The sequence below is a fragment of the Perca flavescens genome, chromosome 14 (assembly GCF_004354835.1).
Source record: "Perca flavescens isolate YP-PL-M2 chromosome 14, PFLA_1.0, whole genome shotgun sequence".
Classification (NCBI taxonomy): domain Eukaryota; kingdom Metazoa; phylum Chordata; class Actinopteri; order Perciformes; family Percidae; genus Perca; species Perca flavescens.
The window spans coordinates 5,403,325-5,425,372 of record NC_041344.1 but is presented as its reverse complement, the minus strand read 5'-3'; the positions used below and the strand labels follow the sequence as shown (position 1 = coordinate 5,425,372).

The 22,048-nt window shown below is 42.9% G+C and overlaps 1 protein-coding gene across 1 annotated transcript in view; it reads right to left on the bottom strand.

The window, feature by feature from the left end:
• LOC114568120 (glutamate receptor ionotropic, kainate 5) overlaps nt 1-22,048 on the bottom strand; it is a 107,931-nt gene that overhangs the window by 50,197 nt on the left and 35,686 nt on the right. Inside the window, exons 4-9 of the mRNA XM_028597516.1 lie at nt 20,971-21,136; nt 18,789-18,967; nt 15,810-15,863; nt 8,854-9,015; nt 2,979-3,131; nt 529-633 (exon numbers count right to left, since the gene is read on the bottom strand). Coding sequence (XP_028453317.1) covers nt 529-633; nt 2,979-3,131; nt 8,854-9,015; nt 15,810-15,863; nt 18,789-18,967; nt 20,971-21,136 — 819 coding nt within the window. The remainder of the gene's footprint in view (nt 1-528; nt 634-2,978; nt 3,132-8,853; nt 9,016-15,809; nt 15,864-18,788; nt 18,968-20,970; nt 21,137-22,048) is intronic.

Genomic DNA, 22,048 nt, shown 5'->3' with positions numbered 1-22,048 from the left:
TCCTTCCCACATTTAGTTTGTGGGAAGTAGTCTGTCCTCTTTTTCTCCCTTATTTTTTCTGCACCTCCTTTCTACATTTTTTCAAATACGCCGCACTTTTGCCGCATAAATTGCCAATTTCCGCACAAAACATGCGGTGCTTGCATGAGTTCATAATCCCCGCATTTTCGTTGCAAAAAAGTCACATATATCTTAGCAGGAAGTTGAAAAATGTTGCGTTTACTTCACATGTTCACACAAGAGCAGCGTCGTGAACATCATCGAAAAGCAGGGTGTTGGGGGAATCGCTTTTATTTCTCTTTATCATCAAACCGCAGTTTTTGCAAGTTCCCGCAATTTCATCGCATAAAATTGCATAAATATCCCGCATATTCCATCGCATTTTTAGAAAACGTGGCGCATAATCACGGATTTTTGCCCGCAACAATCACAAAAAAACGGAAGGACTGATTAAATGCATATTCGGATTTTAAACAGTTAATTGAACCCTCCTGTCCGCCTCCCACTTGGCCCCCTTTGATGTCTGACCTCTTTATGGCCCCTGGGGTGTTTCTCCAGGATCTTCAGCGTGTAATTGGTCCGCTGGCCTTTGCTGTTGAACTCAATGTGACCCGTCAGACCGTCGTACTCCACCTGGCGAGAGAGAGAAACCATAAAATGTTGATAGGTGAGTGGCTCCTGCCAGCAAGCAGGAGCCACTCACCTATCAACCAGGGTATGATATGCTATGATGCTATGATATGATATGCCAGGGTAGCAGGGCTACCCTGGCATATCAGAGCACCCGACCCACGGTGGAATGACACAAAAATGTCCGTAGCAGCTGAATTAGCTTTGAACCTACTGCAGTATAATGACACATAAAAAGAAGGGCAATTATTGATTCAGTGTGTGTGCGTGTGTGTGTGCGTGTCTGCGTGCTGAAATCTACAAATGAGCGTGAGGTTTGTTTGATACAAGTGCAGCCGAGCATGCAATTTGTGCCTGACTTTATGTGAGTAATGTGCAACTGAGTGCACGTAGCCTACATGATGAATGAATCTGTGCATGTAAGTGTGTGTGTCTGTGTCTGTGTGTGTGATTGTCTGTGTGCTTGTGTGTGTGTGTGTGTGTGTGTGTGTGTGTGTGTGTGTGTGTGTGTGTGTGTGTCTCTCTGCATGACTCGAGATGAATTACATCCCAAAAACTGTGGCGAGAGAGAGAGAGAGCGAGAGCGAGAGGATGAGGGAGAGAGGTCTCTGGTTGCTGCCAAAAACATTGTAGAGATGATGAAGTGATGCACTGGGAGCAACAAAAACAATATGGAGGGAGGGGAGGGAGGGAGGGGAGGCATCCTCAGTGGATGGAAGGAACAAGAAGTGGCAGGCAGACAGAAACAAGGAAAGAGGACACACTCTGTCGCTCTCTCTCTGTCTCTCTCTCTCTCTCTCTCTCTCTCTCTCCCTGTCTCTGTCCAGCAGCAGCACTGATGAGTCCAGCTCTGATCTGCAGCAACTCACCATCATCGTCGACATCAACGGGTCCTCCAAACTGAACTCCAAAATACATATTGTGGGGGGGGTTTGGTTTCAAAATCAAGACACATTTTGTGGTCTATCCGACGCTTCCATCAGCAGGTCAACGTTTTGTTTGTCTTCTAAAACAGCTACAAAACTTTTCTTTGGGTGCAAAAACTACTTGGTTGATGTCACGGAAAGATGGCGCTCATGGCGGTTTGACAAAAGCAACGCCGATGTCCCGGTAACAGATGTTAAAGGGATACGCCAGCGTTTGTTGAAATAGGGCTTATCACGGTCTCCCCCTAGCTGTAGATAGGTGGGCCAACGCATCTTTTGTGCATGCATTGTTTTAGGCCGCCAGTTAGCTTAGCGTAGTGAATGGGATCCTATGTTGCCGGTTAGCATGTTGTGAGAAAAAGTGAGCCAACAAAAGACAAAAAAAACAACCTAATTACTTGCACAGACAAAAAATGTGTTGCCCCACCTATCTACAGCCAGGGTGGACCGTGATAAGAACTATTTCAACAAACGCTGGCGTATTCCTTTAAGGGATGCGCACAGTAGTGTCATATGTCAAAGTCAACTTTGTTGACCCATGCATCCCACCTTTACCTCCGCCCTTTAAAAGGTTTAAAATGGTCTTTCAACCTGGATCCCATTTCCCTATGTTCCAATCTCTGAAACTGGTCCAGCATTGAGCGAGAACCCTATCTTGCAACTGGCAAAGCGCAGCGCAAAAACCCGACGCAAGTGTCTTTGCTAGTTTAAGACAGTTGTCAGTTTCCCGTCCTGCGCCCACGTCGTTTAAATAAAAAATGCACCTGCGCCCATCTTGGCGCCCAAGGGCGTGCTGGTCTTACAGGGAGGTGTGTTCAGGTGCATTCTGGGCGTGTTGCTATCTTGAGGCAGAGGGAAGTGATTGCGCCATTGACCAACAAAAACCTGGTCTAAAGTCAATAACGCAGCATTTAATTGTTATTTAAACAGCATTAGTAAAATGTGCCTAGGCTTATTTACACCACGCGCACACTATGCTTGTCTCACACACACACACACACACACACACACACACACACACACACACACACACAGGAACCAGCGCAGCAGCACACACACATGCAAAAGATTACAGATAAAAATATTATGGTGCAAATCCACCATCATAATGGCAATGCGCCAAGGTCCAAACGCGCCTGGCTTTTAAAGGGAATGGGAGATGATCTCTGATTGGTTTTTGGCATGTTACGCCCAAAACACACCTATGAATTAATAAAGACACTAAGTACAACCCTTTTGAACCATGCGCCGACCCTTTTTTACCACCGTCAAACTAGCAAAAGTGGATTTGGACACGCCCGCGCTTCACGCTGTGTGCTTAGATCGTTAAAATAGGACCCTAAATGTTAAAATCTATAGGGGAAATTGCAAACTGGCAGACCGTCTGGGTGTGTGTGTGTTTGTGTGTATGTGTGTGTGTACCATGCGCAGGTAGTTCATGAGGCTGGTTCCGTGCTGCCAGATGAGCGGCGACGTGCAGCTCAGTGGCTTCACCCCGATCTCCTGACTGCGGTTCAGCTCGCGCACTGCGCTCACCACCACGTGGACCGCATCGAACATCAGGGCCGACGACAGCTGCAACACACACAATTTATAAAGAGTACAATAACCACCTATTAACCAACAGCTGAAACTGGTGCAAAAAAGGAGGTCAGACGTCCTGCGAAGGTGATGCTTTGGATGCATGGCTAAGGAGCTTAGCTCCTAACTAGCTAATACTATTTGCGGTGCCGGATTCTTTCCCTTTTGGTAGTAGCGAGGGGTTTCCCCTGTGTTTTTGCTAAGCTAGGCTAAACTACAAAGCTATTTTATTTATCCAGCAAACAAGGAGCAACCTGATCATCTCATTGGAGTCACGTTTGTGTCCTCGCAGGCTGTTCTCATGAACCATTTAGCAACGAAAAGTACAGCACTGTAATTCGTAAGCATTTCAGTTCATTTTTGCTGTATGCACCACATTGATTGCCGCTGTATGAGAACGCTGTGGAGCGCGTAGTGAGGAAGTCAGGGTGGATGAGTGGGTCATGTAACAAAGCGCTTTCAAGCGATACTTTCACCCAGGAAATGCATGTTGTTCCTTGGGACTGTTTCAAATTCAAACCGTGATCTTTTTCCTAAACTTAACTAGTCGTTTTGGTGCCTAAACGTCACTGTTGTCGCCGCATTACGCTCACTTTCTTCTAGGGCTAAACTCAACTACCATGGCCCCTGATAGGACATCAGGATGTCATCTGGCGGTGCCTGTACCTGCTTCACAGTACCATTTTGTTGGCTAAACACAATTACCAAAAGCCGCTCCGCGTCAGGGTGCTCTGTAGCCGGCGTCACGTGACCAGTCGGCGGTCGCCTAGTTTACATACCTTTTCGTACGTAGATCTTACGGACCCGATCGCGAGAACGCGTTGCGATGAATATAAGTCCCGTATTCGCTCCGCCAGTGTTGTAGTCAAGACCCACTAAACCGAGACCAAGCCAACACCAAGGCCTGAGTGTATCGAGACCGACACTTTCAGGGGTTGAGACTGAGTCAAGACCAGGAACAGATCAGTGCCAGATGGCCAGAGCTTTTTCTCCTGTTTCCCGCATTCACTTTATTGAGAGTGCGTGTTAAAGGGTCAGGGAGAAGTGATTAACAGTGGTAAATTAGTCATGAATTTTTTTTAAGCTATTGGTTGCATTTGAAGCAAGAAGTTTAACATCAAACCCAGGCAATTTGGTGATATCCCAGCAGCTGTGGTGATCAGCTTGACTGATCTTGCAATCAAATCTGGAGTCCTTTTTAACCCGAGACCAAGACAAAGACCGGTCTTGAGTAGTACAACACTGCACTCTGCTTTTAGCTCCGCTTTGGTCTCCTCCTGACTAGGCGCTAAAAGAGGCTAGAAAGTTCAGTCGAGCTGCAGAGTTGCTGATTATTCTCTGCCATTTGATTGATATTGTTCACACAAAAACAGAGTCCTACAGAGCGTCCTACACACACACACAATAGAAAACCGTGTTTGTGTGTTTCATTGGTGCTCCTACAGGCGAGCGCGTCAGGGAATGATAGCAGCTCCTGCTATCAGCGGCGTTCAGCGTGCGCCTCGCACAGCTCAGTGATCCTATCAGCGTCTGACGTTCTGGTCTGTTTAATCAGTTGTCAGTCAAATTGACACTCTGAGGGAATCAGACAAATTGTATGGAGGCAGAGCTGCAAAGTCTGTCGACGGCTGATAAAAAAAGATGGATGCATGACTGAGTGTGATTGAGGTTCTCTCCGACTTGATAGTTTCAGGGCTGGGTGACAATAACTAACTACAGTTTTAAAGAGAGAAAGATGGAAGAGGGGAGACAGAGACGGAAAGAGTGAAAAGTAATTGCTAGCTTCTCACCAATCTGTCTGTCAGGTCCAGCAGCTGTTTTCCTCTAGTTCACATGTGAAGCGGCTTTAAGGAACACACGGTTAAATAAACTCTGAATGTGATATTGCCTCATCGTTTGTTTCGATGTCTAGAACAGTGGTTCCCCCTCTTTTTGGTCTGAAAGTGTTTTATTATGCTAAACTGAACAACATGCAGGATGTGAACCCTGGTGCTTTTTGCACTCCCATCGACCTCAAACACCTCATGATGACTCCTTTGCAGGACCAGAAAGTAGCAGTTTGTGGACTGGGAAAAAACTAAAAAATTCAATAAAAACTAGTGCTGTCAGTTAAACGCGTCATTAACGGCGTTAACGCAAACCCATTTTAACGGCGTACATTTTTTTTATCGTGAGATTAACGTTCTCTATGGCCTAGCAAACTTTGTAGTTTAGAAAACGTTAGAAAAACTACAACACCACACCGGATCTAGCTAGACCGCAAACACAACAACAGGCGCGCCGCACACACTTGTTTGGGCTTGCGAGCCGGCCAAAGAGTAGCAGGCTAACGTTACGTTTTGACTGGATGGCTAGCGCGAGACGCCGAAATGGACGCCAATAAGATTCTGAATGGAAAGTTTACTTTTAAAAAGTTGCCAAATGGTTCCATTGACAAGACCAAAGCGATCTGTGTGTTTTTGCCGTTGTGAGCTGAGCTATCATCGCAGCACGTCCAGTCTGAATATGGCCAAGCACACAGCTGATGCTAATTCTCCGTCCCCCCCACACCCCTCATCAAAGCCAGGCGACAAAAGCACAAAGCAAGCCGATCCACTTTTCCATGTTGATAAGAGCATTAAAATGAGGGAAAAAATAATGGGACGAAAAACTAAATGAAGGGACATTTAGAATAGATAAAAATGTGCGCTTACTTTGCGATTAATCGCAATTAAATAGTTTAATCGTTTGACAGCACTAATAAAAAACTAAAATGAACTTTCATTTGGCTTCTGAAGGGGGGGCCAAACTTGTCAACTTGTCATGACCAAGACAACTTCTGGTAATGTCACTTTGATTAATGTCAAGTTGCCATAATCAAGACAACCCAAACAATGTCAACTTGTCATGATAAAAACCGAATGACACTTAATGACAGAAGTCATAAACGTTTATGACTTGTTTATACCGTTTATGGCACGTTTATAACAGTGTCATGTCATAGTTATGATTATGCCGATACCTTCAAGTAAAGTGTTACCCATAGCCTCAATATCTTAGATAGGATGTTAATTGGAGCAGTATTTTTGTATAAGTTAAAATGGTCTGTTTGATTGACTGTTTGACTGTGATTTAGTTGTGGTTAAGACTGATGAGATTAGGGCTTCTACCTATCCATTTTCCAACGATTCAAGTGTGATATTGAAATTTAGTTTGGTGTTTTTGTTATGTATTTAATTTTTTTGCAATTTGTTTATACATTTTATATGCATACAGGGCTTTAAATTGACACCTGCCAACCCGCCAAATATGGGTAAAAATTAACTTTGGCGGGTAACATTGTAAAGCTACTATCCAATTTGGCCGGTGATGAATGAAGCACACCAACACTGTGCCTGTTTGAATCGACCGGCTGCTCCATAAACAATGTGCCATATTGGTCTGTTTCCCGCCAAGAAATTGTGTTTGGCACAAAAAAACGTAATCTTCATCCGGCCGCTAGAATCCACACAAACTGAAAGTTACTTATAGCCACCTTAAGTAATAAAGTTATTAACATTTGTTAAAATGTCCTTTGCTGCATGTCATTCCCCTCCCCTTTTATGTCTTCAGCTGTCCTGTGGAATAAAATGCCCCAAAAAAAAAATGTACTAGCCATGTTGGCTAGTGAATAAAGTGAATTTAAAGCCATGTGTATATATATATATATATATATATATATATATATATATATACAGTACAGGCCAAAAGTTTGGACACACCTTCTCATTCAATGTGTTTCTTTATTTTCATGACTATTTACACTGTAGATTCTGCCTGAAGGCATCAAAACTATGAATGAACACATATGCAATCATGTACTTAACAAAAAAGTGTGAAATAACTGAAAACATATCTTATATTTTAGATTCTTCAAAGTAGCCACACTTTGACTTTTTTGATGACTCTGCAAACCCTTGGTGTTCTCTCAATGAGCTTCATGAGGTAGTCACCTGAAATGGTTTTACCTTCACAGGTGTGCTTTGTCAGGGTTAATTAGTGGAATTTTTTCCCTTATTAATAAAAAAGCAAAGGGTGGCTACTTTGAAGAATCTAAAATATAAGACATGTTTTCAGTTATTTCACACTTTTTTGTTAAGTACATAATTCCATATGTGTTCATTCATAGTTTTGATGCCTTCAGTGAGAATCTACAATGTAAATAGTCATGAAAATAAAAAGGAAACGCATTGAATGAGAAGGTGTGTCCAAACTTTTGGCCTGAACTGTATATATATATATATATATATATATATATATATATATATATATATATATATATATATATATATATATTTCTTTTAATCGTTCGAAATAAAGATTTCATTCATTCATTCAATGACTAACAAAACAGATACAACCAAAAACTCGTCCTTAAAATGCATTCATTGCTTATTTGAATCTTTCAAATCATTGTCATCATCAAAAAAAATATGAAATAACCAGCCTTCCTTGAGGAAAGAAACGCCAGGGCTCTTCCATCACTTCATTCTGTGCCAGCAGTCATTTCACACTGAAACTCTTTATCTGATCACTAAGTAATAAGAGTAATCATCGCAATAATAAAGTTCATTACAATCCAAACAACCAGACTAATGGCTCTTACGCAACTCCGTCATGCACCTTAAGTGGCTAAATATGAGATGATGAATCTCCAGGGGCCGCTCGCTGCAGCGACGATGGCGTCTCCGGTGATTGAGACAAACTCCATTGTCATTACTATTATCTTCATTAAAGCTGTCTGCTCAGGCGTTATTGCCTCAGCGGATATCGGAGCTGCGAATGAGACAAACAGCTCGGAGAAGATTGATTTGTCCTGATGGGTCTTTTCATTGTGGAGGAGGAGAGAGATACAGAGACAGAGAAAAAGAACGATGGAGGAGGAGTGAAAAGATTAAAGGCATTGCTTTACAACTGTGTGCAATCAAACCCGAATCTGCAGAAGACAATTTTAAAAATCGACAGCTTCTTCAATCACAGAGACAGGTTTGTCTCCCTGTGTGTATATGTCAGTAACTCCGAAACCATATACCATTATGAGTTGTTAGTTCCCTACCTTCTAGTCTACATCCACGACGTTCCACTTCCGGGATTGTTCCGGTTCCCGTAGAAAATTCTGCCGGATTTCATTCTTTTCGACCTGCTTTCTTTGTGTTGGCGTTCTAAACTCCTGGTGATTTCTGAGGACTATGGTTAACAGCTCCTCAGATCTCTGCAGGGTAAATCCAGACAGCTAGCTAGACCATCTGTTCAATTTGAGTTTTCTGTCGCACGACTAAAACAGCTTTTGAAGGTACACACGTTCCACCAAAACAAGTTCCTTCCTTCACGACTCAAAAAGGTTGACACCGCCCTATGTTCCACATTTCTAAGATTTTTCTTAAAATTAAGCCCTATGTTAGGGTTAGGGTTACATTCCATTTGTAGTCCATTGCTACTGTATAATAGTTTGGGTGTAATTGGCTACCAAATTGGAAAAAAGTGGGATGAAATCTGATACAAATTTATGAAAAATTAAATGTGGGAACTGTGGGAACATAGGGCCTAATTTTGAAAAGAAATCTTAGAAATGTAGGAACATAGGGCTGTGGGAACATAGGTACGCTCCCGTACAAACGATGTCTGGGAGCGTTTTTTTTTTTTTTTTTTTTTTTTTCTTTTTCTCAAGTGGGAGGACAGTGTCTTAAATGTCCCTCACCGCCGGTCCTGGGTACGGGGTGATATTGCAGCCTTCTCTCCAGGACAGGTTGAGGCTCCGGATGAACTCCAGGTAGAAGGGATGACTGGCGTTCAGCATGGAGAAGCCCAAAATGTTGGACTGATCGCCCACCACGTCGTCCAAACGCAGCAGAGGGAAGTCCTAAGAGAGAGAGAGAGAGAGATGAGAGAAAGAGGGAGAAGAAGTTACACCTTCTTGTCCGTCTCATGTTAGTCATTTGTGGAAAAGGCAGGAGTTGCGAGATACAAAAAACTAGCTATCGAAAGATCACAGTGGCAAGGAAATCCCAGACGAGGAAAAAGATGAAAGAAAAGCAGAAGGAAAGGGGGAGACAGAAGCAAGCGAAGGGCTTGATTGAAGTTTTCTTTTGTAGGCCGCACAACGTCAAGTTTAATTTTTAGATTCAGAGCAGGCATACAGAGAGAGAGAGAGAGAGAGAGAGAGAGAGAGAGAGAAATAAAGGTTTAAGAAAAAAGAAAAAAAAAAGATGGACATCAAACACTGGGGATTTTCAAAGAACTTCAAATAGTCCTTGAAGGCGCGTCGGTGTCACACGGAGCTCTGCTGCGGAAACAAACCCGGATCAAACTGCCACTCGGCCCTGGGAGCCTTTGTGTTTGCTCTGAAAACACACGCGGCCAATGAAACATTTAGCTTCGGCTGTGAAGTCAACGCCGGCAAGGGTCCAGTTTGAAACGGACGCTGCAACCATCGCGGATACGAACCCGAAAAAAGATGACTTCTGGCATCTGCTCTTCAGCTCACGTTAAATGAAATTAGCACCGCGGGCCTCACTCATGAAGCTGCTTTTATTTGATCATTTTTTTCCCCAGGGTAAATAATGGACTCTTTTTCACAGCAGACATGTTGACTCGTCATAGTAGGAAAAGCACAGCTGAAATTGCTAACCTTAACGATGGCTCAGTTCCATCAAGTGTCCCAGTGAGCTATTTCTGTGAGTCAGCATGCCCAACACCAGGACCTCTCCTAAGTGGAATGCGGCCATCAGTAATGGTTTAATACCAGGACCTCTCCTAAGTGGAATGCAGCCATAATTAATGGTTTAATACCAGGGTCTCTCCTAAGTGGAATGCAGCCATTAGTAATGGTTTAATACCAGGGCCTCTCCTAAGTGGAAGGCAACCATCATTAATGGTTTAATACCAGGACCTCTCCTAAGTGGAATGCGGCCATCAGTAATGGTTTAATACCAGAACCTCTCCTAAGTGGAATGCAGTCATCATTAATGGTTTAATACCAGGACCTCTCCTAAGTGGAATGCAGCCATCATTAATGGTTTAATACCAGGGTCTCTCCTAAGTGGAATGCAGCCATCAGTAATGGTTTAATACCAGGACCTCTCCTAAGTGGAATGCAGCCATCATTAATGGTTTAATACCAGGGCCTCTCCTAAGTGGAAGGCAACCATCAGTAATGGTTTAATACCAGGACCTCTCCTAAGTGGAATGCAGCCATCAGTAATGGTTTAATACCAGGACCTCTCCTAAGTGGAATGCAGCCATCAGTAATGGATTAATACCAGGACCTCTCCTAAGTGGAATGCAGCCATCAGTAATGGATTAATACCAGGACCTCTCCTAAGTGGAATGCAGCCATCAGTAATGGTTTAATACCAGGGTCTCTCCTAAGTGGAATGCAGCCATCAGTAATGGTTTAATACCAGGGTCTCTCCTAAGTGGAATGCAGCCATCATTAATGGTTTAATACCAGGACCTCTCCTAAGTGGAATGCAGCCATCAGTAATGGTTTTGAACACAACTGTGTTTTTCCTACTATGACATGTCAACATGTCTGCCGTGAAAAAGGGTATTGTGATTGTCAAGTAATGTGCACATTAACATTTTGATTGATTGTTAAATATGATTATATCATTGGAGCATAAAAAACATTAAGTGAGTTTAAAGTTTTCAATACCAAAACACAACTACGGCTTGAAAAAAAGGTCCAAGTCTGTGAACACTGGGACACCTTTATACCTTTATATAACGTGCATATTTTCTTCTTCCTGTACTGTTTGTAGTGGTTATCTGTCTGTTTGTCTGATTATTTGTCTCTATGCCTGCAAATTAAATTAATTAATTTTTTTTTTTTCATTGTCGTTTCTTTGAGTAAATAAAGGAGAAATCCAGACAGTCGTTGTTGACACGTCTCACTCTGGACCAACGTGTTGGACGGACGGACCGTCACCGTCATCATTTGGCTTCGGCGCGAGCAAGGTAAAAATATTCTGGCACAGAATCTATGCAGTCTGCAGAAACGGTCTGTGGAGGGTATAAGGGGGGAGAGAGGAGAGGACGGGGGGCTATTTTGATTGAGGTCCAAAACCCTGAGCTTCCAGTCCAAGGTCCAGGAAGTATTCAGACCCTGGAACCTGTTCTGTCCGGCTTGTTTAGCAGCAAGCGCTAACCTGCGTGTAAGGTTAATGTATTTTCCCTGAATCTCTTCCGACTCTTATTTACTTAACCCCGTCCCAGCCTGGTGGGAAGCTGCTGCTGCTGCTTTTGTTGTCGTTGCCGCCGGGTTTTGGTCGCCAGTTGCCAAACCAATTTCGTCCTCAGCCAAGTACACAGTCAGACGGTAGGCCATGCCAGCCGTGACAAAGAGCAGTTTGGCTGCAGGAGTCGGCACTGCTGAGGGGGGGGGAATACTGCGACAGTGTGTCCCAGAAGGACGCGGCGATGCTGGGACTGCAGCTCAGGTCAGACGGGACGTCCGTTGTTAGCGCGCCGTGAAGAAAAGCACGAGGCGGCCTTTGTGTGAGTTTCAAAAAAGTAAGATTAGTTATAGTTATAAGTATAAGTAAGATTTAGGTGCTTTTCTGCTCCCATTCAGGAGAACGTGACCGTCATATACAGTACAGGCCAAAAGTTTGGACACACCTTATGTGTTTCTTTATTTTCATGACTATTTACATTGTAAATTCTCACTGAAGGCATCAAAACTATGAATGAACACATATGGAATTATGTATTTAACAAAAAAGTGTGAAATAACTGAAAACATGTCTTATATTTTAGATTCTTCAAAGTAGCCCCCCTTTGCTTTTTTTGATAACTCTGCAAACCCTTGGTGTTCTCTCAATGAGCTTCATGAGGTAGTCACCTGAAATGGTTTTCACTTCACAGGTGTGCTTTGTTAGGGTTAATTAGTGGAATTTTTTCCCTTATTAATAAAAAAGCAAAGGGTGGCTACTTTGAAGAATCTAAAATATAATGTTTTCAGTTATTTCACACTTTTTTGTAAAGTACATAATTCCATATGTGTTCATTCATAATTTAGATGCCTTCAGTGAGAATCTACAATGTAAATCAGAGGTGTCAAACTCAATTTCACTAAGGGCCACACTGTAAACTAAGAATCACATAAAGGGCCAGACATGTTAAGTTTATTCACATGCTTTTACTGGATTATTGTGTGTCCCATATAACCAAAAAACATTGGAAAAAATGCCAGAAAAGGCCCCAAAAACGTCAGAAAAAGTGGCAAAACACTGAAAAAGCTACAAAAACTAGGTGGGCCAAAATTTATTGTGAACCTAAATGATACGTGGGCCAGATCAAAAACTGCGAGGGGCCGGATTTGGCCCGCGGGCCTTGAGTTTGACGCATGTGATGTAAATAGTCATGAAAATAAAAAGGAAATGCATTGAATGAGAAGGTGTGTCCAAACTTTTGGCCTGTACTGTATGTGCAGGGGTTTGATGAGATTATTAATCAATACCTGAGACTCACTGATTACTTCACCCAGAATGTCACATTGACGCCCCCCAAAACTCCCTCCATTAAAACATTTGTGAGATTCATGACTCAGGTGTCTCTTAAGTTCTACTTCCCGTTGACATCACATAGTTGAGCTGGCTTCCCCCCGTCCTCTCGTGTCCTCACTCTGCTGGCGGCATTTTTTGGGAGCTTTTCCAGCTGACTCCTGCTCTCTCCCGTGCTACCGCAGCTCTTTCTTTTTGGTTTTGTTGTGTTGTTGAGAAGCAAGCCACGGGAACTTTACTTGGGTTTTTTTCAGGAGCTGCTGGATTTTTTTTTTCCCAGAGACGAGCTGAAACCTGTACAGTGTACGTTTACCACCGCTTAACAAGTAAACTGGCAGTTTATTCTCCGCTCTGATAGCCGACAGCTTTTGTGCATTCCGCCGTCTCACGCTCTCTCTCTCGTACACACTAAGCGCTGAGCTGTGAAGGAGCTACGCTTCTCTTATAACACAATGTGTTTGTATGGATCCCACTGCAGTTCTGGGCAAGGCCCGCCCTGTGAAGCAGCCCGATTGGTTGGGGGTTAGACATTGACCTCAAGTAGTTAAGGTCAAGATTGGGACTGGGTTAAGTGCAGAGAATGAATTTCGCTACATGTACGTGTATGTGACTAATAAAGTACCTTTAAAAAAGGATAGCCGATGGGTCAGTGGATGGGGCCTGAACAAACCGGGTTCCATTACCTCGCGTGAGCATGGACCGCCTGGCCGATAGTAGCGTGAACGCTTCAGAAGGGCGCTTCTTGCCTAGAGCCGCAACGGGTTCCGTAACAACACCACGATTGTCTGCCAGAACTTCCGGTATTTGGTAGGGGTGGGAATCACCAGAGGGCCTCACGATACGATATTGTCACGATAATTATGTCACGATACGATATTATTGCGATTTTAAACATATTGCAATATTCTGCGATATATTGCAATGTATTACCCTTTTTCCAACTTCAAATTTGTTCCGAATTTCAAATATTGTCCCCAAAGCAAAATGTTGTCAACATCTGTTTCATCGAAAAAAATACATTTCTCTCTCTGTTCATCTCACTGCAATATCGGATTGTCAAGCAAACAGACTGACCGACACATATATCATAAAAGATCGATACTTGGCGTCTGTGTATCGATACAGTATTGCCACGAAAAATATCGCGATACTATACTGTATCGATTTTTTTCCCCCGCCCTTAGCGTTTGGTCCGAAAGTCCGAAAGAAACGACAACAAAAAAACAGTTTAAAAATGCTTTCACACTAGAAACAAACCGGGCCACGGTTTAGTTTGAGCCTGACTGATAGACGGAAATCCAGCTGTTTGGTCCGGGCCGTGGTCCAGGGGAGGTTTGACACCGGTAATTTAGGTTTGGATCAAACTGAAGGGTCAGAAAGTCCGGACCAAACGAGGTAGGAGCTGAAGGGCCCCTAAGTATATTGCAGCTTCTTTCCTGTAGCCTATTGTTTTTCCTTACTTGCCACACTCTGACGTCTTGCAGCCAAACTGAACTCTGTCGCCTTGTCACAGTCAGCAGAGCGTGTTTAACACAAAGTTAAAGTGAGGTTAAAGACAGTGCTGCGGGTGTGTGAGCGGTGTGTGTGGAAGTGGTGAAGTGGGGAAATAATTTCACTTTTTGGTCCTTATCCAGGGTTCTGCTGGTTCAAATGGCATTTTCGCCCTTGTTTTTTTTTTTTGTGGCGTGAAGCGCCCTTGCAAACGGCTCCGTTAAAGTCTGCGACACGCCGACATGTAGAGACGAGGCGGAGACCGAGACTTTAGAGTTATTATCCGCGCAAAGTCTCTCTGCACAAGGGCACGGCACCAGACAGTGAAATTATAAAGATGACAAACGACGACGGGACCAGCATGCATCTCTGATGAGAAGAGAAAGAGGAGGAGAGGATTTATGGGTAAAAGAGGATATGTATGTTGGCGCTGGTTGAGGTGAGAGAGGAGGCAATACCTGGGGGCATATAGGCTTAGATTTCGGTGGGGAGGCAGAGGATATGTCCCCCACTATGTTTATTATATTGTTAGTTCAAGGCTGGATTACTATAATACAATTCATGTTGGCCTTAATCAAACTTCTATTTCCAACCTTCAACTTATGCTGCCCCCTTTGTAAAAAATACCTACAGGCTTGCACCCATTACCCCTTGTTCTTTACACTCTCGATTGGTTTCCAGTGCATTTTACAATTGATTTTAAAATTTTAATGTTTGTTTGTAAGGCCATTATTGGCCTGGCTCCGGCATATCTGTCTGAGATTTTAACCCTTCGCGAAAACGAACAGGTCACTGCGGTCAACCAATCAACTTGTTTTAGAAGTCCCAACATCATTGAATAGAATAGAATACACTGAGGGGAAATTTGTTATAGTGCTACAACCTGTTTCACAACACAAACATGGCACAGAAAAAAAAACATTCTAAAACCGACATAAAACCAACATAAAAACATAAACATAAGATCAACAAATCATCTTAGGACATGAAAGGAGAACATATAAGACTGGACAGACGATACAACATCTTAAATGGTTACTGTAATAATTAAAACGTACAATATGTAATTTTCTGCCGCTGGATGGAAAACACAGACTTTTTGATGACGTTGTGAAGTTGCGTGGAATCATGGGAGATATAGTTTTCATTGCTTAACACCATCGTCGATTAGAATCCATCTGTTCTAGCTTACCCATTCAAGTTTATTCCCGTTATGTTTAGTAACGTTTATTCGTGTCTTGCTAATAAACGAACACCAGTAATGTTTACAGAGACGTAGCGTTAGGGATGGCCTCTGTTCTGACTCGGGTGCCCTGGTCTGATATGGTCTATTTCCTGATGGTTCTAGAGTTAGGTGCTGACTGGGTTTGGATTGCTGTAATGATGGTGGCTGGCTGCTAGCTGGCTGGATGGGAACTAACATTAAAGGATAACTTGTGTGTTAGAATGTGACCAGTTTTAGCGCAAACCGCTAATTACCTTAAAACGCTAGTCGTCGGGGGACGGGTAAAAAGTCACTATTTCTACACCACTAACGAGGCTCAAAATAGCACCACAATTTTGAATATGCAGAGAGTTCTTCTTCGAAGGGAAGGAAAGAGGGAGAGTGGAGTTCAATGGAAGATGAGTGGGCAAGACAAAGAAAGACAAAAGCTCTTACCATGGTGGTGAGGATGTACTTATAGAAGGCTGACATCATCCCCAGCTCGTTCGCCTGCACGTCCCCAGAGAAGAAAATAACAAGAAACTAATGTTTGAAACAGGAAGTACACGGCCTCAAACAGAAAACACTAAAGTTTATAAAAAAAACTAACAAGGAACCATCTATTTTATATTCTCCCCCTCTGCACGCTGCAGTTCTTCCCAAAATTGGAGCCAATTATATTTTCGCCCTGACAGCCTGTGTCGGAGCGTTCCTGCTTCTTAAATAACACAAAACGGTGATTATGCGTCGGAATACATTATGCGTCGGAATACAACTACAGGATCTGTGAGCGGTGAAAAGATGTTCAGAAAAGTTTTGGGAGGTAATCATAAGAAGAATAATAGCTGAAAGAAGCCCAGTTTGTTCTGATGTAAAAAGACATCTTGATGTTTCGCTGTTATCTGGGTAAAATCTGTCCAAAAAATTGCTCTTAAGAAATTGTATTGTCTATTGTCCCCCCTCTATCCGTTAGACGAAACGTACGCCCATGGTCACAACTATACTATAAATAGGTAGAAAGTGCCGTGACAGTCATTCCCCGGCTGCAATGACGGTGCCGAGACTCAGAGAGCCGCCCGGATACGCTGACCAATCAGTGAAAACTGGGCTTTTTCGTGAGGTTCTCTTAAAGAGACAGGTGCTAAAACTGAGGGTTTTCAGACAGAAGGGGAATACAGGTATATTCAAAAAGAGAAAATAATGTGCCTTTTGAAAATTAAAGCATTTAAAACTGTTCTAAAAGACACCTAAAATACAACAACAAACCTAACAATTAGCATAGAATATGGGACCTTTAAGGTACGATTCGTGGTTTGAAACCAGAAAGGAACACCTGTCTCCTGTGTTAAAGTCTGCATGTCTGCTTCACACGGTTTGAAATCTGCTGGCACAAATGTTCAGCCAGGCTGGGATTAGAACTGGCAACCTCTCAGGGAAGAGCTCCAGACTGACTCCGTTATTAATCCATTAACCTTTCCTCACACTGAGCCCTCGTCTCTGAGGTGTTCTGTCTGCAGCCGCATGGTATGGTAAATAGAAAGACAAACATGGCAGAGTTACTGAGCGCTTTTTTATTTTGTATTCAGAACTCCTCAGACCCCCAAGGTTACCGGGCAGAGAGTGAAATTACAACCTGCCAAGAGCTGGTAGATTTACATAGTTTGGGGCTGTAAAGTCTGTCGACTCTACCGGCCAGTTTGGCAGCGAACCAACCCGCGTCTGAAAGTCCTGTGCTACTCTGCAACCACCGCAGGGAGAGAAACAGACAAGACGAAGCAGGAAATAAAGACGTTAGAGAAGCACGACGACGGCTCATGGGCCTTTTTTCTTAGCATAACAGAGTTTGCATTTCTCCTGCAAGCCTTTGGCTGTATGTGAATGCCAGTGTCATTTCGTAAAATGTGTATTGGCACTACAGTTCCCATTATGCTTTTGGGTATTCTTGATCAACGACGACTCGAATAGCCGCCGCCGGATGGCCCTTAACTTCCGCTCTCTCTCTGTGTGTTGCCGTTCTCAAACTCCCTTTGCTTTGAGAAACAACAACCAGAACCTTTGAGCCAGCGAGCTACACGCTGAAAATGGGAAGTTTCGAAGAAAATTTGGATGGTGCAACAAGGCATGCCTGCTGAGTTCTTTCAGGGAGCGATTGTAAAGATTTACAAAGAATATGTTTACGGTATTTCCTCTCTGTCTGGGACGTTTTGGGACCGATTGGTGGGATTGCTGTCGACGGAGTACACACAGAGATACACTGGTAAGAGCCAATGAGGTTTAACCATGTATCAGCTTATTTAAATAGCTCACGTTACTGTATTGTGTCAACAGTTAACTTCAGTTAATATTGTATGTGGCGTTTTCTTTTATCGGGGTGCAAATGTTCCACCAAAACAAGTTCCTTCCAGAGACTATTTAGCAGAGCCACCGTCGCTGCGTCCAGAGCTCAGCGCCGCCCCAAGACGACTGTGATTGGTTTAAAGAAATGGAAACGACCTGGGAGTGTTATAATCCAAATCACAATAGATTTTTTCTAAGCTTAACTTGTGGTTTGGGTGTCTAAACTTGTCTGTACCGGGCTCACAGTCATCTCTTGGCGGCTAAACACAACTACCAACTACCGCTGATACGACGGCATTCCATTGCTGGCATCACGGAGCTCTATAGCGGCTAAACACAACTACCAACTGCCCATAAAAGGAAAATAATATATAAATGTAGGCCTATATTTATATATACAGTATCTCACAAAAGTGAGTACACCCCTCACATTTTAGTAAATATTTGTAAACACTAAAGAAATGACACTTTGCTACAATGTAAAGTATTAAGTGTACAGCTTGTATAACAGTGTAAATGTGCTGTCCCCTCAAAATAACTCAACACACAGCCATTAATGTCTAAACCGCTGGCAACAAAAGTGAGTACACCCCTATGTTAAATTCCCATAGAGGCAGGCAGATTTTTATTTTTGTAAAAGAAAGAAATGTATTTCATGGATCCAGGACACTATGCATCCTCATAAAGTTCCCTTGGTCTTTGGAATTAAAATAGCCCCCCCCCCAACATCATCACATAGCTTTCACCATACCTAGACATTGGCATGGGGTATTTTCCATAAGATCATCTCTCACTGCAAATCAAACCAGCTATTAGGCTAACTGACATAAAACCATGCCAATCCGGTGAAGGGTATGTGATGATGTGATATATATATATATATATATATATATATATATATATATATATATATATATATATATATATATATATATATATATATATAAATAACGCTTTTGCGTTTCCTATCACGTTGGTAACTATGTGCTTTGTCCAAATGGTGTTGCCGTTGCTAGCTGTCAAAGATGGCGCCCGTTCTGCACACGCGCGACTCACGTTCGTGTTGACAAGGAGCAATAAAACCTTCGCCATCCTGACCTTCCGGAGGATGTGGTAGGAGATGGAGGCGTTGGCGTCGATGATGATGGTGGCCACTTTGTCATCCCGGATCTCCTTCAGCAGCGGGGTGGGGTCCAGGCTGTCGTCCAGCATCCGCACCGATAGTGTCTCCCTGGAGATCAGGAAGCGGTGGACCAGCTCCTCCAATCGCAGCAGGCCTACGGGGCGGAGTTAGGAATCAGTGGGGGTTTGTTAACGGTAGCACAGACGTTCATAAAAACAAGGATGTTAAACAAAAAAAACCTGGATACGGCATTTGAAACGGAGCCCTCGTTCATTCCTATGAGAGTTGCTCAGTGGCGCATAAAGGAGACGCATGTCCCTCCCCGAAAAAAAGACCGCTCCCAGACGCAATTAATTTCGGGAAAGAGACTTCAGATACAGTATTAGGGGACCACTAAGGTCTATATAAAAGAGACTTCAGATACAGTATTAGGGGACCACTAAGGTCTATATAAAAGAGACTTCAGATACAGTATTAGGGGACCACTAAGGTCTATATAAAAGAGACTTCAGATACAGTATTAGGGGACCACTAAGGTCTATATAAAAGAGACTTCAGATACAGTATTAGGGGACCACTAAGGTCTATATAAAAGAGACTTCAGATACAGTATTAGGGGACCACTAAGGTCTATATAAAAGAGACTTCAGATACAGTATTAGGGGACCACTAAGTTATATATAAAAGCATCCAAAAAGCAGCATGTCATGGGACCTTTAAATGATTGCTTCCACTTGGGAGAAGAAGAGAAAAAGGTTCCAGAAATTGATGGGGCTCATTAGAGACAAATAACTTCTCTTAAAAAAAAAAAAAAAAAAAAAAAAAAACTCCAGCTGCAATAAACAGAGACGGGGATGAAGGTGATTATATTTGAAAGTCCATTAATTTGACATTCTATGTCCATAAAAATATCTTAGTTAACCCTAACCCTCTAGTTATGTCTATTGCAGTCGTAAATACATTCAGAGGGAGATTTTTTTAGTTCAAAAGTAAATGAGAAAGTTGCCTTTTTGAAAGTTTTCCTGGGCAACTTTTAGAAAAAGGCTGCTGCTCTTGCATCAGCTCGGTTTTTAAGACTCTCTCCTAGTCCGGCCCTGACCGACGCAGCCGGCGTGTCTCGTCTAATCGCCGCCATAAAGCATTCATCGCGCCGCGGCAGGGTTTAACTGGCGGACGGCAACGTTCACGACAACGCGCGGACCCCGTTAAACACCGGCGTTAACCAGGCGAGGACGCGGTTAAAGGCTGAGAGCGAGAGCAGGAGAGCGTTGAAATGGTGAGTCGGGTGCAGCCCAGTCGGGTGGAAAAAACAAGAGAGATCGATGAAGGCAAAGCGGAGGGGATTAAAGAGAAAGTAGCAAAGTAGAGAAAAGAAGCAAAAAGGACAGAGAAAAGGAAAGGGAAGAGAACTGGAGGAAACCAAAGGCCACGCCAAGCATTTCAAACTTTCACACCCAAAATCAGTTCCTGCGATCGTTGATTGAGTTCAAATTTGGTGAACTTTGACACGTGACTTTGCACTTTTGTTGGACGTATAGATCCAGGAGGGAAGGTGTAAACGGAGAACACAACCACAACAGAAAATCTGCACCAAGGCTGAATTTCGGGAACGAGACTTCAGATACAGTATTAGGGGACCACTAAGGTCTATATAAAAGAGACTTCAGATACAGTATTAGGGGACCACTAAGGTCTATATAAAAGAGACTTCAGATACAGTATTAGGGGACCACTAAGGCCTATATAAAAGAGACTTCAGATACAGTATTAGGGGACCACTAAGGTCTATATAAAAGAGACTTCAGATACAGTATTAGGGGACCACTAAGGTCTATATAAAAGAGACTTCAGATACAGTATTAGGGGACCACTAAGGCCTATATAAAAGAGACTTCAGATACAGTATTAGAGGACCACTAAGGTCTATATAAAAGAGACTTCAGATACAGTATTAGGGGACCACTGAGGCCTATATTAAAGCGTCCAAAAAGCAGCATGTCATAGGATCTTTACAAAAACGCTGAAATAAAAACGCCTAAAAGAAAGGGTTACAAAAAGTTGTAAAAAACAGCATGCTTCCATTTTAGCATATTAGTATATGTTAAGAGTTAGAGTTTCCATCAAGGCAGAATAATAATAATTTGCAGACAGACTCACACTCTGCCTTGGCGCAGACGAGGCTGGCCATCGGGTAGCCGAAGGAGCGCAGGATGGAGCCGATGGCCAGGCTCAGGTCCTCGTTACTCGGGTACAGGGTCACCGAGGCGAAGCGAAGGTACGGCAGCTTCGGGGTTTCCTCCGGACCGATCTTCACGTGAGGGATCTGCGGGCATGAGGGAGGAGGAAGAAGAATTATTAACCCTCCTGTTGTCCTCGGGTCAAATCTGACCGATTTTAAAAAAGAGTTTCTACATCAGAAATGTGGTATTTTTTCAACCAAATTTGTAAAACAACGCTCTTCTCAAGTTAAATGAATGATCAGTTCACTACTTTCATTGAATGTGGGTGTGTTATTCAATTTCATAGCATGTGAAGAAAAATTTATAATATAGACGGTTGAAAAACGTAGGAAAACAATGTCAGAAAAGCTGAAAAAAAACGTCAAAAAAGCGCAGAAAAATATTCAGACAAATCAAAACATTGGAATTGTTTTTTTTTTTTTTACATTTTGACACAAAAAAAAAAAAGTTGCATGGTCGTCGGGGAAGACAACACAAGAAGAAACAAGGAAAGAAAGATAAAAGGAAAGGAAAGGAAAGTTTTCTTTGGGCCAATCGTTACGTGAGGGATATGCGGGCACGAGGGAGGAGGAAGAAGAATTATTAGGAAGGAAAGGGAGAGGAAAAAAAAGAAAAGGTACTCTAAAAGAGAGGAAAGAGGAAGACAATCAAAAGGCAAGGAAACTAAATGAAAAGCGAGGAATGGAAAGGAGAAGAAAGAAGGAAAAGATTGCTAAAGGGGAAAAGGAGAGATAACGAGAGGTGATGACATCAAGGGAACAAATGTTTTTTTTTTTATGAAAACCATCAAACCTCGCAGGCTTTACAGAGCGTTCCGATAAGAGAAAGCTTTAATCAGACTCCGACGCTCGCTGATAACCGAGTCTTTGTTCACTTTCAAGAAATAATATCTGAGAAAAAGGGGGGAGCGAAGCCTGGATCACCGGCGGTATTAGAAAAGTGATGCGTGCAGAAAGCACAGCGAGAGGTTGTGGTCACCTCCGCTCAGATGAAAA